Source organism: Pezoporus wallicus, unplaced genomic scaffold (assembly GCF_028554395.1).
Source record: "Pezoporus wallicus isolate ANWC-B61680 ecotype Strahan unplaced genomic scaffold, APGP_CSIRO_Pwel_v1 contig_8294, whole genome shotgun sequence".
Classification (NCBI taxonomy): domain Eukaryota; kingdom Metazoa; phylum Chordata; class Aves; order Psittaciformes; family Psittacidae; genus Pezoporus; species Pezoporus wallicus.
The window spans coordinates 19,231-35,467 of NW_026638138.1; the positions used below are offsets into that span (position 1 = coordinate 19,231).

General features: G+C 59.9%; 1 protein-coding gene across 1 annotated transcript; it reads right to left on the reverse strand.

The window, feature by feature from the left end:
* Positions 1-223: 223 nt before the first annotated feature.
* Positions 224-14,530, reverse strand: PPAN (peter pan homolog). Its single transcript, XM_057409667.1, has 11 exons — positions 14,252-14,530; positions 13,077-13,178; positions 10,925-10,975; positions 8,832-9,002; positions 8,674-8,750; positions 7,468-7,575; positions 6,412-6,535; positions 4,489-4,567; positions 3,113-3,242; positions 1,972-2,195; positions 224-411 (listed from the first exon to the last, which is right to left on the reverse strand). The coding sequence occupies exons 1-11, from the start codon at positions 14,528-14,530 to the stop codon at positions 224-226; spliced, it is 1,533 nt and encodes a 510-aa protein (XP_057265650.1).
* Positions 14,531-16,237: the final 1,707 nt, after the last annotated feature.

Genomic DNA, 16,237 nt, shown 5'->3' on the forward strand with positions numbered 1-16,237 from the left:
TGCAGGGTCGCATCCTGCCCCTCTTTGGGGTCATTATTGGGGGGGGGGGGGACACAGAGGAGCTCCCATCTCCTTCCTGATCCCATTGTGGCAGCATGGAAAAGTGGGAAGAGCCCAGTTCCCCCCAAGCACAACCACAAGCAAGTCCTTCCAAGCCATGTATTGCACAGCAATAGGGCCGGGGTGGTGTGTGGGGTCGGGTCCCGATCCCGATCCCGGTCCCTCAGCGCTTTCCCTTCCTGGCACATCCCAGCCTCTGGAATATGGTTTTCCCCTTGGGCAGCAGCTTCCTTTGGGCCCTGGGAGGGTTGGAAGCGGTGGGATGCTCCGGTGGGATGCGGCGCCGGCGCTTGCGGAGCCGGGCAGGGCGCGATGGGAGACGCTTCCTCTTGTTGGGGTTGGGGAACAGGTCTTGAAGGGGGGGGGGAAGCAAAGGGGGGGTCAGTGTAAAGGGGGGTCGCTATAAAAGGGGGGGGTCAGTATAAAAGGGGGTCAGTATAAAGGGGGATCCATATAAAGGGTAACGGGTGGGTCACCATAAAGGGGGGGTCACTGTAAAAGGGGGGTCAGTATAAAGGGGATCCCTATAAAGGGTAACGGGTGGGTCACCATAAAAGGGGGGGTCACTGTAAAAGGGGGGTCAGTATAAAGGGGTCACTGTAATGGGTAATGTGGTCAGTGTAAAGGGGGGGTCATTATAAAAGGGGGGGTCAGTATAAAGGGGGGTCAGTGTAAAGGGGGGTCACTATAATGGGTAATGTCAGTGTAAAGGGGGGGTCACTATAAAGGGGGGGTCAGTATAAAGGGGGATCCCTGTAAAGGGATGGTCACTATAGAAGGGGGGGTCAGTATAAAGGGTCTCTATAATGGGTAATGTGGTGGTCAGTGTAAAGGGGGGGGGTCAGTATAAAGGGGGATCCCTATAAAGGGTAATGTGGTAAGGGGGGTCAGTATAAAGGGCGATCCCTATAAAGGGTAAAGGGTGGGTCACTATAAAAGGGGGTCACTAAAGAGTAATGGGGGGGGTCAGTATAAAGGGGGGGTCAGTATAAAGGGTAAAGGGTGGGTCACTATAAAGAGTAAAGGGGGTCACTATAAACGGGGTCAGTGTAAAGGGGGGCTCACTATAAAGGGGGGTCAGTGTAAAGGGGGTGTCACTATAAAGGGGGGTCAGTGTAAAGGGTGGTCACTATAAAGGGATCAGTGTAAAGGGGGGCTCACTATAAAGGGGTCAGTGTAAAGAGGGGGTCACTATAAAGGGGTCAGTGTAAAGGGGGGGTCACTATAAAGGGGTCAGTATAAAGGGGGGGTCCCTATAAAGGGGGGTCACTATAAAGGGGTCAGTGTAAAGGGGGGGTCACTATAAAGGGGTCAGTGTAAAGGGGGGTCAGTATAAAGGGGGGGTCACTAAAAAGGGGTCAGTATAAAGGGGGGGTCACTATAAAGGGGTCAGTGTAAAGGGGGGGTCACTATAAAGGGGGTCAGTATAAAGGGGGGTCACTATAAAGGGGGTCACTATAAAGGGGTCAGTATAAAGGGTCAGTATAAAGGGGGTCAGTATAAAGGGTCAGTATAAAGGGGGGTCAGTATAAAGGGGGGTCACTATAAAGGGGGGGTCAGTATAAAGGGGGGTCACTATAAAGGGGGGTCAGTATAAAGGGGGGGTCAGTATAAAGGGGGGTCACTATAAAGGGGGTCAGTATAAAGGGGGGGTCACTATAAAGGGGGTCAGTATAAAGGGGGGGTCACTATAAAGGGGGTCAGTATAAAGGGGGGTCACTATAAAGGGGGTCAGTATAAAGGGGGTCAGTATAAAGGGGGGTCCCTATGCGGGGGGTGCTGGGGCCGGTGCTGTGCTGTGTCAGCGCGTTTACTTTGAGCCCCTCACTGCAAGCTCGAGCTCGGTGCGTTCTCCTCAGCCACAGCGGGGATGGGGCAGGACAAGGGGGGTGCCCCCCAGCCCGGACTCACCCTGATCCGGCTCCGCGCCCACCTCCCTCCGGTAGTGCTCAGCATCGCTCTCCTCCTCCTCCTCCTCCTGGGCCGCATCCTGCTCCGGAGCACCGGGGTCCTCAGCGCCGCTGTCCCCATCCTGCTCCTGCTCCTGCTCCTGCTCCTGCTGCTTCCGCCGCATCCCCTCCAGGCTCCTCTCCCTGCGGTACGGACCGAGCCTCACGGTGGCGCTGCGCTCGCCGCTGAGCAGCGCCCCATTGCGCAGCGCCCCATTGCACCGTGCCCCATTGCGCTGTGCCCCATTGCACACCCCATTGCACCGTGCTCCATTGCGCCGTGCCCCATTGCGCAGCGCCCCATTGCGCCGTGCCCCATTGCGCAGCGCCCCATTGCACCGTGCCCCATTGCGCAGCGCCCCATTGCGCCGTGCCCCATTGCGCAGCGCCCCATTGCACCGTGCCCCATTGCGCTGTGCCCCATTGCACCGTGCCCCATTGCGCAGCGCCCCATTGCACCGTGCCCCATTGCACGCCCCATTGCGCTGCGCCCTCCCTGCGCTCACCGCTGAGCAGCGCCCCATTGCGCAGCGCCCCATTGCACCGTGCCCCATTGCGCTGTGCCCCATTGCACACCCCATTGCACCGTGCTCCATTGCGCAGCGCCCCATTGTGCTGCGCCCTCCCTGCGCTCACCGCTGAGCAGCGCCCCATTGCGCTGTGCCCCACTGCGCTCACCACTGAGCAGCGCCCCATTGCACCGTGCCCCACTGCACCGTGCCCCATTGCGCTCACCGCTGAGCAGTGCCCCATTGTGCTGTACCCCCTTGCGCGCCCCCTTGCGCTGTGACCCCTTGCACCGTTGCGCCATGCCCCCTTGTGCTGTGCCCCATTGCGCCGTGCCCCATTGTGCACCCCACTGCGCCATGCCCCATTGCGCCGTGCCCCATTGCGCCGTGCCCCACTGCACCGTGCCCCATTGTGCACCCCACTGCGCCGTGCCCCATTGCGCCATGCCCCATTGTGCACCCCACTGCGCCGTGCCCCATTGCGCCATGCCCCATTGCACCATGCCCCATTGCGCCGTGCCCCATTGCGCCGTGCCCCACTGCACCGTGCCCCATTGCGCCGTGCCCCATTGCGCCGTGCCCCCTTGCTCTCACCGCTGCGCCTGCCGCTGCCGCCGCTTGCGCTCCACGGCCTCCTCCTGGCGCTGGCGCCGCTGGGCCCGGAGCTGCAGCTTCGCCTCCTGCCGAGCCAGCAGCGCCCGAACCTCGGCCTCGGGCTTGTGCACTGCGGGGAGAGGCGCTCAGCACCCAAGGAGCACCCAGTGAGAGCACCCAGGGACCCAGTGAGAGCACCCAGTGAGCACCCAGTGAGAGCACCCAGTGAGAGCACCCAGTGAGAGCACCCAGGGACCCAGTGAGAGCACCCAGTGAGAGCACCCAGTGAGAGCACCCAGGGACCCAGCGAGAGCACCCAGTGAGCACCCAATGAGCACCCAGTGAGAGCACCCAGGGACCCAGTGAGAGCACCCAGTGAGAGCACCCAATGAGAGCACCCAGTGAGAGCACCCAATGAGCACCCAGTGAGAGCACCCAGTGAGAGCACCCAATGAGAGCACCCAGTGAGAGCACCCAATGAGCACCCAGTGAGAGCACCCAGGGACCCAGTGAGAGCACCCAGTGAGAGCACCCAGTGAGAGCACCCAGGGACCCAGCGAGAGCACCCAATGAGCACCCAGTGAGAGCACCCAGGGACCCAGTGAGAGCACCCAATGAGCACCCAGTGAGAGCACCCAGGGACCCAGTGAGAGCATCCAATGAGAGCACCCAGTGAGAGTACCCAGGGACCCAGCGAGAGCACCCAATGAGCACCCAGTGAGAGCACCCAGTGAGAGCACCCAAGGAGCACCCAGTGAGAGCACCCAGTGAGAGCACCCAATGAGCACCCAGTGAGAGCACCCAATGAGCACCCAGTGAGAGCACCCAGTGAGAGCACCCAATGAGCACCCAGTGAGAGCACCCAATGAGCACCCAATGAGCACCCAGTGAGAGCACCCAATGAGCACCCAATGAGCACCCAGTGAGAGCACCCAATGAGCACCCAGTGAGAGCACCCAGTGAGAGCACCCAATGAGCACCCAGTGAGAGCACCCAGTGAGAGCACCCAGTGAGAGCACCCAGTGAGAGCACCCAATGAGCACCCAATGAGCACCCAGTGAGAGCACCCAATGAGCACCCAATGAGCACCCAGTGAGAGCACCCAGTGAGAGCACCCAATGAGCACCCAATGAGCACCCAGTGAGAGCACCCAATGAGCACCCAATGAGCACCCAGTGAGAGCACCCAGTGAGAGCACCCAGTGAGAGCACCCAATGAGCACCCAATGAGCACCCAGTGAGAGCACCCAATGAGCACCCAATGAGCACCCAGTGAGAGCACCCAGTGAGAGCACCCAATGAGCACCCAGTGAGCACCCAGTGAGAGCACCCAGTGAGCACCCAGGGACCCGCTCAGCACCCACAGTGAGCACTCACCGAAGCCGTGGTAGAGCACATTGCCCTGCGCCAGCCCCTCCTCCACCTTGCAGAGCCGCAGCGTCATGCGGGGCCCGATCTGTGGGAAGAGCAATGGGATGCGATGGATCCCCATGGATCCCCATGGAGCCCCATGGAGCCGGGAGCCCAATGGGTCCCAATGGAGCCCAATGGATCCGGGATCCCCATGGAGCCGGGAGTCCAATGGGTCCCAATGGAGCCCAATGGATCCGGGATCCCCATGGAGCCGGGAGTCCAATGGGTCCCAATGGAGCCCAATGGATCCGGGATCCCCATGGAGCCGGGAGTCCAATGGGTCCCAATGGAGCCCAATGGATCCGGGATCCCCATGGAGCCGGGATCCCCATGGATTCCCATGGAGCCGGGAGCCCAATGGAGCCCAATGGATCCGGGATCCTGATGGAGCCGGGATCCTGATGGAGCCGGGCGCCCAATGGAGCTGGGATCCCAATAGAGCCAGGAGCCCAATGGATCCCAATAGAGCTGGGATCCCAATGGAGCTGGGATCCTGATGGAGCCAGGACCCCAATGGAGCTGGGATCCCAATAGAGCCAGGAGCCCAATGGATTCCAATAGAGCTGGGATCCCGATGGAGCTGGGATCCTGATGGAGCCAGGACCCCAATGGAGCTGGGATCCCAATAGAGCCAGGAGCCCAATGGATCCCAATAGAGCTGGGATCCCCATGGAGCTGGGATCCCGATGGAGACAGGATCCCAATAGAACCAGGAGCCCAATGGAGCCGGGATCCCGATGGAGCTGGGATCCCAATGGAGACAGGATCCCAACAGAACCGGGAGCCCAATGGAGCCGGGATCCCGATGGAGCTGGGATCCCAATGGAGACAGGATCCCAACAGAACCGGGATTCCAATAGAGCTGGGATCCCGATGGACTCCAATGGATCCCAGTGGATCCCAATGGATCCCGATGGAGCCGGGATCCCGATAGAGATGGGATCCCAATAGAACCAGGAGCCCAATGGAGCCGGGATCCTGATGGAGCTGGGATCCCAATGGAGACAGGATCCCAATAGAACCAGGAGCCCAATGGAGCCGGGATCCCGATGGAGCTGGGATCCCAATGGAGACAGGATCCCAACAGAACCGGGAGCCCAATGGAGCCGGGATCCCAATGGATCCCAATGGATCCCAGTGGATCCCAGTGGATCCTGATGGATCCGGGATCCCAATGGAGACAGGATCCCAACAGAACCGGAAGCCCAATGGAGCCGGGATCCCGATGGATTCCAATGGATCCCAGTGGATCCCAGGGGATCCTGATGGATCCGGGATCCCAATGGAGACAGGATCCCAACAGAACCAGGAGCCCAATGGAGCTGGGATCCCGATGGATTCCAATGGATCCCAATGGATCCCGATGGAGCCGGGATCCCAATGGAGACAGGATCCCAACAGAACCGGAAGCCCAATGGAGCCGGGATCCCGATGGATCCCAATGGATCCCAGTGGATCCCAGTGGATCCTGATGGATCCGGGATCCCAATGGAGACAGGATCCCAACAGAACCGGGAGCCCAATGGAGCCGGGATCCTGATGGATCCCAATGGATCCCAGTGGATCCCAGGGGATCCTGATGGATCCGGGATCCCAATGGAGACAGGATCCCAACAGAACCGGGAGCCCAATGGAGCCGGGATCCCGATGGATTCCAATGGATCCCAATGGATCCCGATGGAGCCAGGATCCCAATGGAGACAGGATCCCAACAAAACCAGGAGCCCAATGGAGCCGGGATCCCGATGGAGCCGGGATCCCAATGGAGACAGGATCCCAACAGAACCAGGAGCCCAATGGAGCCGGGATCCCGATGGATTCCAATGGATCCCAATGGATCCCAGTGGATCCCAATGGATCCCGATGGAGCCGGGATGAGACACGCACCTCGGTGAGGCGCACGGCGCTCTGCTGAGCCTTGGCGTTGCCTCGGCCCGCGCAGGCCTGGGGCAGCTCGGTCACGTTGTGGGGCCCATCCTGCTCCGCTTCGCTCTCCGAGAGGTTCAGGTCCCTGCGGAACGGGGTGGGAATGGGCTCGGACCCCCCTGGGTGTCCCCATGGGTGTCCCCATTGGTGTCCCCATGGGTGTCCCCTTGATGTCCCTATGGGTGCCTCTATGGGTGTCCCCATTGGTGTCCCCATGGGTGTCCCTATGGGTGTCCCCTTGATGTCCCTATGGGTGTCTCTATGGGTGTCCCCTTGATGTCCCTATGGGTGCCTCTATGGGTGTCCCCTTGATGTCCCTCTATGGGTGTCCCCTTGGGTGTCCCTATGGGTGCCTCTATGGGTGTCCCCTTGGGTGTCCCTATGGGTGCCTCTATGGGTGTCCCTATGGGTGTCCCTATGGGTGCCTCTATGGGTGTCCCCTTGGGTGCCCCCATGGGTGCCCCCATGGGTATCCCTATGGGTGCCCCCCTGGGTGTCCCTATGGGTGCCTCTATGGGTGTCCCCTTGGGTGTCCCTATGGGTGCCTCTATGGGTGTCCCCTGGATGTCCCTATGGGTGCCTCTATGGGTGTCCCCTTGGGTGTCCCTATGGGTGCCTCTATGGGTGTCCCCTTGATGTCCCTCTATGGGTGTCCCCTTGGGTGTCCCTATGGGTGCCTCTATGGGTGTCCCCTTGGGTGTCCCTATGGGTGCCTCTATGGGTGTCCCCTTGGGTGTCCCTATGGGTGCCTCTATGGGTGTCCCTATGGGTGTCCCTATGGGTGCCTCTATGGGTGTCCCCTTGGGTGCCCCCATGGGTATCCCTATGGGTGCCCCCTTGGGTGTCCCTATGGGTGCCTCTATGGGTGTCCCCTTGGGTGTCCCTATGGGTGCCTCTATGGGTGTCCCCTTGGGTGTCCCTATGGGTGCCTCTATGGGTGTCCCCTTGGGTGTCCCTATGGGTGCCTCTATGGGTGCCCCCATGGGTGTCCCTATGGGTGTCCCCATGGACCCGTACTTGACCAGGAGCTCGCTGATGTCCTCCAAGCGGCTCATGTTGGGGAACTTCTCCTGCAGCAGCTTCTTGAGGCCTTTGCTCACTCCCACGGGGACCACCTTGACGCTGCTGCGGGGAGGAAGAGGAGGAAAGGGAAGAGTAGAAGGAAGGGGGAAAGGAGGAGGAGGAAAGGGAGGGGGAAGAGGGAAAGGAGGGGGAAAAGGAGGAGGAAGAGGAGGGAAAAGAGAAGAAAGGGAAGGAAGAGGGAAAGGAGGAGGAGAAAAAGGAATAGGAGAAGGAAGGGGGAAAGGAGAAGGAGGAAAAGGAAGGGGAGGAGGGAAAGGAGGGGGAAGAAAAGGAAGAGAAGGAGGAAGAGAGAAAAGAGGAAGAGGAAGAAAAGGAATAGGAAGAGGAGAAACAGGGAAAGGAGGAGGAGGAGGAAAAGGAAGAGAACGAGGAAGAGGAGGAGGAAAAGGAGAAAGAGAAGAAGGAGGAAGAGGAGGAAAAGGAGGAGGAGGAAGAGGAGAAAGAGGACAAGGAGGAAGAAGAGGAGGATGAAGAGGAGGAGGAAGAAGAGGAGGAAGAGGGAAAGGAGGAGGAGGAAGAGGAAGAGAAGGAGGAGGAGGAGGAAAAGGAGGAGAAAGGGGAGGAAGAGGAGGAGGAAGAGAAGGAGAAAGAGGAGGAAGAGGAGGAGGAGGACGAGGGAAAGGAGGAGGAGGAAGAGGGAAAGGAGGATGAAGAATAGGAAAAGAAGGAGGAAGAGAAGGAAGAGGGAAAGGAGAAGGAGAAAGAGGAGGAGGAAGAGGAGGAGGAGGAAGAGGGAAAGGAGGAGGAAGAGGGAAAGGAGGAGGAGAAAGAGGGAAAGGAGGAAGAAGAGAAGGAGGAGGAGGAGGAAGAGGAGAAGGAAGAGGGAAAGGAGGAGGAGAAAGAGGAGGAGGAAGAGGAGGAAGAGGTGGAGGAGGAAGAGGGAAAGGAGGAGAAGGAAGAGGGAAAGGAGAAGGAAGAGGGAAAGGAGGAGGATGAAGAGGGAAAGGAGGAGGAAGAGAAGGAGCAGGAGGAAGAAGAGGAAAAGAAGGAGGAAGAGGAGAAGGAAGAGGGAAAGGAGAAGGAGAAAGAGGAGGAGGAAGAGGAGGAGGAGGAAGAGGAGGAAGAGAAGGAGGAGGAAGAGGGAAAGGAGGAGGAGGAAGAGGCCAGGGCGCTCTGCAGGCGCACGAGGAAGCCACTCACTAGTGCCTGAAGTGCAGGAGCTGCGTGTCCGCCTCGTAGGTGACGAGCACGCAGCGCTTGATGCTGTTGAGGTTCACCTGCACGAGGAGGAGGAGGAGGAGGATGAAGAGACGCGCGCCCGCAGCACCCATGGGTGCCCCCGCCCCTCCCGCACGCACCGTGTGCACGTTGATGGAGGGGAAGAGGTGCTGGAAGGTGCTGGCCATGAGCTTGACGTGGATGTGCTGCAGCCCGAAGTTGCTGAGCACCAGGAGCGGGGGGCAGCGGAACTGCTGCTCGTGCATGCGGTGCCGGCGCTGCGCGGACACCACGTCCCGCAGGAGGGAGTACTGGGGGGGGAGCGGGGGGAGGATGAGGAAGGAAGGGGATGAGGAAGGGGTGAGGATGAAGATGAGGAAGGAAGGGGATGAGGAAGGGGTGAGGATGAGGATGAGGAAGGGGATGAGGAAGGGGTGAGGATGAGGATGAGGAAGGAAGGGGATGAGGAAGGGGTGAGGATGAGGGATGGGGATGAGGAAGGGGATGAGGAAGGGGTGAGGATGAGGATGAGGAAGGAAGGGGATGAGGAAGGGGTGAGGATGAGGGATGGGGATGAGGAAGGGGTGAGGATGGGGATGAGGAAGGAAGGGGATGAGGAAGGGGTGAGGAGGGGGATGGGTGAGGAGGAGGAGCAGGTGAGGATGAGGATGAGGAAGGAAGGGGATGAGGAAGGGATGAGGATGAGGAAGGAAGGGGATGAGGAAGGGATGGGGATGAGGAAGGAGGGGGATGAGGAAGGAGGAGGATGGGGAGGGGGTGAGGATGAGGAAGGAAGGGGAAGAGGAATGAGAGAGGATGGGGAGGGGGTGAGGATGGGGAGGGGGTGAGGATGAGAAGGGGGTGAGGATGAGGAAGGAAGGGGATGAGGAAGGGGTGAGGAGGGGGATGGGTGAGGAGGAGGAGCAGGTGAGGATGAGGATGAGGAAGGAAGGGGATGAGGAAGGGGTGAGGATGAGGAAGGAAGGGGATGAGGAAGGGATGGGGATGAGGAAGGAAGGGGATGAGGAAGGGGTGAGGATGGGGAGGGGGTGAGGATGAGGGATGGGGATGAGGAGGAGGAGGGATGGGGATGGGGGGGTGAGGAGGGGGAGGGATGGGGATGAGGAAGGCTGGGGAGGAGGAGGGATGGAAATGAGGGGGTGAGAAGGAGGGGGTGAGGAGGAGGAGGGATGGGGGTGAGGAGGGGGATGGGTGAGGAAGAGGAGGGGTGAAGAGGAGGAGCAGGTGAGGATGAGGAAGGAAGGGGATGAGGAAGGGGTGAGGATGAGGGATGGGGATGAGGAGGAGGAGGGATGGGGATGGGGGGGGGTGAGGAGGGGGATGGGTGAGGAGGAGGAGCAGGTGAGGATGAGGTTGAGGAAGGGGATGAGGAAGGGGTGAGGATGAGGAGGGGGTGAGGGTGAGGAAGGAAGGGGATGAGGAGGAGGAGGGATGGGGATGGGGGGGTGAGGAGGGGGATGGGTGAGGATGAGGATGAGGAAGGAAGGGGATGAGGAGGAAGGGGTGAGGATGGGGAGGGGTGAGGATGAGAAGGGGTGAGGATGAGGAAGGATGGGGATGAGGAGGAGGAACGATGGGGATGGGGGGGTGAGGAGGGGGTGGGTGAGGATGAGGAGGGGGTGAGGATGAGGAAGGGGTGAGGAGGAGGAGGGAAGAGGAGGAGCGGGTGAGGATGAGGGAGGAAGGGGTGAGGATGGGGAGGGGGTGAGGATAAGGAGGGATGGGGGTGGGGGGGAGGAGGAGGGGTGAGGATGAGGAGGGATGGAGATGAGGGGGTGAGGATGAGGAGGGGAAGAGGATGAAGAAGGATGAGGATGAGGAGCAATGAGAATGAGGTAGGGATGAGGATGAGGAGGGGGTGAGGACGAGGAATAAGGATGGGGAGGGGGTGAGGATGAGGAGGGGACGAGAACGAGGAAGGGGTGAGGATGAGGAGGGGATGGGGATGAGGGGTCATGAGGATGAGGAAGGGATGAGGATGAGGAAGGGGTGAGGATGAGAAGAGGATGAGGAGGGGATGGGGATGAGGAGCGATGCGGATGAGGGGTCATGAGGATGAGGAAGGGATGAGGATGAGGAAGGGATGAGGATGAGGAAGGGGTGAGGATGAGAAGAGGATGAGGAGGGGATGGGGATGAGGAGCGATGGGGATGAGGGGTCATGAGGATGAGGAAGGGATGAGGATGAGCAGGGGATGAAGATGAGCACCCACCTCCATCACTTTGAAGGTCAAGGTCGGGCCCCCGGGCAGCCGGAACACCTTCTGTGGGGTGGGGGAAGAGGAACCAGTGACAAGGGTGCCACCATCGGTGTCCCATGGGTGCCACCATCAGTGTCCCATGGGTGCCACCACCACCATCGGTGTCCCATGGGTGCCACCACCACCATCAGTGTCCCATGGGTGCCACCACCACCATCAGTGTCCCATGGGTGCCACCACCATCGGTGTCCCATGGGTGCCACCACCACCATCAGTGTCCCATGGGTGCCACCGCCATCAGTGTCCCATGGGTGCCACCACCACCGGTGTCCCATGCGTGCCACCATCAGTGTCCCATGGGTGCCACCACTGGTGTCCAATGGGTGCCACCATCAGTGTCCCATGGGTGCCACCACCACCATCGGTGTCCCATGGGTGCCACCATCAGTGTCCCATGGGTGCCACCACCACCATCGGTGTCCCATGCGTGCCACCATCAGTGTCCCATGGGTGCCACCACTGGTGACCAATGGGTGCCACCACCACCGGTGTCCCATGGGTGCCACCACCACCATCAGTGTCCCATGGGTGCCACCACTGGTGTCCAATGGGTGCCACCACCACCAATGTCCCATGGGTGCCACCACCAGCGTCCCGTGGGTGCCACCACCACCATCAGTGTCCCATGGGTGCCACCACCGGTGTCCCATGGGTGCCACCATTCCCGGTCCCCGGCACAGCCGCATCAGTGCGTTTACTTTGCTTGGAATCACGGTGTGGATTCAAGGAGCTTTTGTCATCATCTGCGTGTGATGGGGACACTGGGAATGGGACACTGGGAATGGGACACTGGGAATGGGACACTGGGAATGGGACAGGAATGGAACACTGGGAATGGGACACTGGGAATGAGACACTGGGAATGGGACAGGAATGGGACACTGGGAATGGGACACTGGGAATGGGACAGGAATGGGACACTGGGAATGGGACACTGGGAATGGGACAGGAATGGAACACTGGGAATGGGACACTGGGAATGGGACAGGAATGGGACGCTGGGAATGGGACACTGGGAATGGGACACTGGGAATGGGACACTGGGAATGGGATACTGGGAATGGGATGCTGGGATTGGGATGCTGGAAATGGGATACTGGGAATGGGATACCAGGAATGGGCCTCACCAGGTTGATGCTGGGAATGGGATGCTGGGAATGGGATACCAGGAATGGGCCTCACCAGGTTGATGCTGGGAATGGGATACCAGGAATGGGCCTCAATAGGTTGATGCTGGGAATGGGATACTGGGAATGGGCCTCCCCAGGTTGATGCTGGGAATGGGATACTGGGAATGGGATACTGGGAATGGGCCTCACCAGGTTGATGCTGGGAATGGGATACCGGGAATGGGCCTCACCAGGTTGATGCTGGGAATGGGATACCGGGAACGGGCCTCACCAGGTTGATGCTGGGAATGGGATGCTGGGAATGGGATACCAGGAACGGGCCTCACCAGGTTGATGCTGCGAATGGGATGCTAGGAATGGGCCATGGGGAATGGGACACTGGGAATGGGATGCTGGGAATGGGATCCCGGGAATGGGCCTCACCAGGTTGATGCTGCGAATGGGATGCTGGGAATGGGATCCCGGGAACGGGCCTCACCAGGTTGATGCTGGGAATGGGATGCTGGGAATGGGCCATGGGGAATGGGACACTGGGAATGGGATGCTGGGAATGGGATCCCGGGAACGGGCCTCACCAGGTTGATGCTGGGAATGGGATGCTAGGAATGGGCCATGGGGAATGGGACACTGGGAATGGGATGCTGGGAATGGGATCCCGGGAATGGGCCTCACCAGGTTGATGCTGGGAATGGGATGCTGGGAATGGGATCCCGGGAATGGGCCTCACCAGGTTGATGCTGCGAATGGGATGCTGGGAATGGGATCCCGGGAACGGGCCTCACCAGGTTGATGCTGGGAATGGGATGCTGGGAATGGGCCTCACCAGGTTGATGCTGGGAATGGGATCCCGGGAATGGGCCTCACCAGGTTGATGCTGGGAATGGGATGCTGGGAATGCGATGCTGGGAATGGGATGCTGGGAATGGGCCTCACCAGGTTGATGCTGGGAATGGGATGCTGGGAACGGGCCTCACCAGGTTGATGCTGGACGCTGATTTACTGAACACCAGGAAATGCGTCACCCCCAGGGGCCCGGCCACGGCCACAAAGTCCTTCAGGGAATTGCTTTTCCGCACCTATGGAGAGCAGGGATGGGGATGGGGATGAGGTGGGGTGGATGGGATGGATGGGATAGGGATGGGATGGGATAGGGATGGGGATGAGATGGGATGGATGGGATGGGGATGGGATGGATGGGACAGGACGGAATAGGGTGGGGATGGGATGGAACAGGATAGGATGGGATGGATGGGACAGGATAGAATGGGATGGGATGGATGGGACGGGATGGATGGGATAGATGTGATGGGACGGGATGGAACAGGATGGATGGATGGGACGGGATGGATGGGACGGGATGGATGTGATGGGATGGATGTGATGGGATGGATGCGATGGGATGGATGTGATGGGATGGATGCGATGGGATGGATGCGATGGGATGGATGTGATGGGATGGATGCGATGGGATGGACGTGATGGGATGGATGGGATGGGACGGATGTGATGGGATGGATGTGATGGGACGGATGTGATGGGATGGATGTGATGGGATGGATGTGATGGGATGGATGTGATGGGATGGATGTGATGGATGGGATGGGATGTGATGGGATGGATGGCGCAGGATGGGATGGGATGGATGTGATGGGATGGATGTGATGGGATGGATGTGATGGGATGGATGCGATGGGATGGATGCGATGGGATGGATGTGATGGGATGGATGTGATGGGATGGATGCGATGGGATGGATGCGATGGGATGGATGTGATGGGATGGATGTGATGGGATGGATGCGATGGGATGTGATGTGATGGATGGGATGGGATGTGATGGGATGGATGGGATGGGATGTGATGGGATGGATGGGGCAGGATGGGATGGATGTGATGGGATGGATGCGGCAGGATGGGACGGATGTGATGGGACGGATGTGATGAGATGGATGTGATGGATGGGGCAGGATGGGATGGATGTGATGGGACAGGATGGATGGGATGGGACGGGATGGATGGGGCAGGATGGGATGGATGTGATGGGATGGATGTGATGCGATGGGACAGGGCTGTGATGAGCCCCCCCTCTCCCCCATGTCCCTGGTTGGGGGGGGGGGGGGGTGGTGGTGTTGGTGTCCCCCGGTGCTCACCCGCAGCGCCCGCGCCGTGAAGGGCTCCAGCACCCGGCGCACGTCGGCCACGAGGCCGCGGAGGCAGCGCCCGGTGCGTCCCCGGCCCAGCACGAAGGAGTGGGGCACGGAGCCGAAGTCCTGCTGGGCCCGGAGCCGCGCCGCCGCCCGCTCCCGCCGCTGCCGCCGGCTCTGCCGGGACGGGAACGGGGACCGGGGGGGGTGAGCCCGGGGCTGAGCCCCGGCACCGGGGCGGCCGCAAGCCACGGCCCGCAGCCTGCTCCTGCGGCCCATCGCCATATCCCACTCCCTGTATCCCATATCCCATCGCCATATCCCACTCCCTGTATCCCATATCCCATCGCCATATCCCATTCCCTGTATCCCATATCCCATCCCCATATCCCATTCCCTGTATCCCATATCCCATCCCCATATCCCATTCCCTGTATCCCATATCCCATCCCCATATCCCATTCCCTGTATCCCATATCCCATCGCCATATCCCACTCCCTGTATCCCATATCCCATCACCATATCCCATTCCCTGTATCCCATATCCCATCCCCATATCCCATTCCCTGTATCCCATATCCCATCCCCATATCCCACTCCCGATCCCATCGCCATATCCCATTCCCTGTATCCCATATCCCATCCCCATATCCCATTCCCTGTATCCCATATCCCATCCCCATATCCCATTCCCTGTATCCCATATCCCATCGCCATATCCCATTCCCTGTATCCCATATCCCATCCCCATATCCCACTCCCGATCCCATCGCCATATCCCATTCCCTGTATCCCATATCCCATCCCCATATCCCACTCCCGATCCCATCGCCATATCCCATTCCCTGTATCCCATATCCCATCCCCCTATCCCACTCCCGATCCCATCCCCATATTCCATTCCCTGTATCCCATATCCCATCCCCGTATCCCATTCCCATTGCCATCCCCATATCCCACTCCCTGTATCCCATATCCCATCCCCATATCCCACTCCCGATCCCATCTCCATATCCCATTCCCTGTATCCCCTATCCCATCCCCATATCCCATTCCCGATCCCATCCCCACATCCCATTCCCTGTATCCCATATCCCATCCCCATATCCCACTCCCTGTATCCCATATCCCATCTCCCATCCCCCTATCCCACTTCCGATCCCATCCCCATATCCCATTCCCGTTGCCATCCCCATTCGCTGTATCCCATATCCCACTCCCGATCACGTCCCCATATCCCATTCCCGTTCCCATCCCCATTTCCGGTATCCCATATCCCATTCCTATATCCCACTCCCGATCCCATCCCCATATCCCATTCCCTGTATCCCATATCTCATTCCCATAACCCATTCCCGTTCCCATTCCCCATATCCCACCCCCATATCCCGTTCCCCATCCCCACATCCCATTCCCCGTGTCCCATATCCCACCCCCATAACCCATTTCCATTCCCCATACCCCATATCCCACCCCCATACCCCGTTCCCTGTACCACATATCCCATTCTCCATATCCCATCCCCATATCCCATTCCCATCCCCACATCCCAGTCCCTATATCCCGTTCCCACCCCCATATCCCACCCCCATTCCCGTTCCCCGTCTCCCCCGTCCCCTCCCCGTCCCTCACCCTGTTCGGCCGCGCCATCTTGCCTCCTCCACCACCACCACGTGGCCACAGCCACTTCCGCTACGTCACTTCCGCCCCCCTCCCTTCCCGTCCCTGTTGCCATGGTTACGCGGCCTACCCCGAGCCACATCCTCCCCCCCCGGCGCAGATCAGAGCAAGTCGGGGGGGGGGGGCACGGGCTTTAATGGGGACCCCCGGAGCCCCCCCACCCCATAGAGCCCCACACGGGCCCCATAGAGACCCACAGAGCCCCCCCCCGTCCTTCCATGGCGGCCCCAAAGCCCCCCAGTGCCTCCATAGGCCTCCCAGAGCCAACCCAAGCCCCCCATGGCCTCCATTGCTCCCCCCTATTGCAGCTC

What these genes read in the sequence shown, in the direction of transcription:
- PPAN (XM_057409667.1), bottom strand. Translation starts at nt 14,530, where the DNA reads ATGGCGATGGGCCGCAGGAGCAGGCTGCGGGCCGTGGCTTGCGGCCGC. An exon ending in GCGCCGTGCGCCTCACCGAG is followed by an intron (nt 4,568 to 6,411) that starts GTGCGTGTCTCA and finishes CTCTTCCCACAG; the next exon opens with ATCGGGCCCCGCATGACGCT. An exon ending in CGGCAGCGGCAGGCGCAGCG is followed by an intron (nt 2,196 to 3,112) that starts GTGAGAGCAAGG and finishes GGCGCTGCTCAG; the next exon opens with CGGCGAGCGCAGCGCCACCG.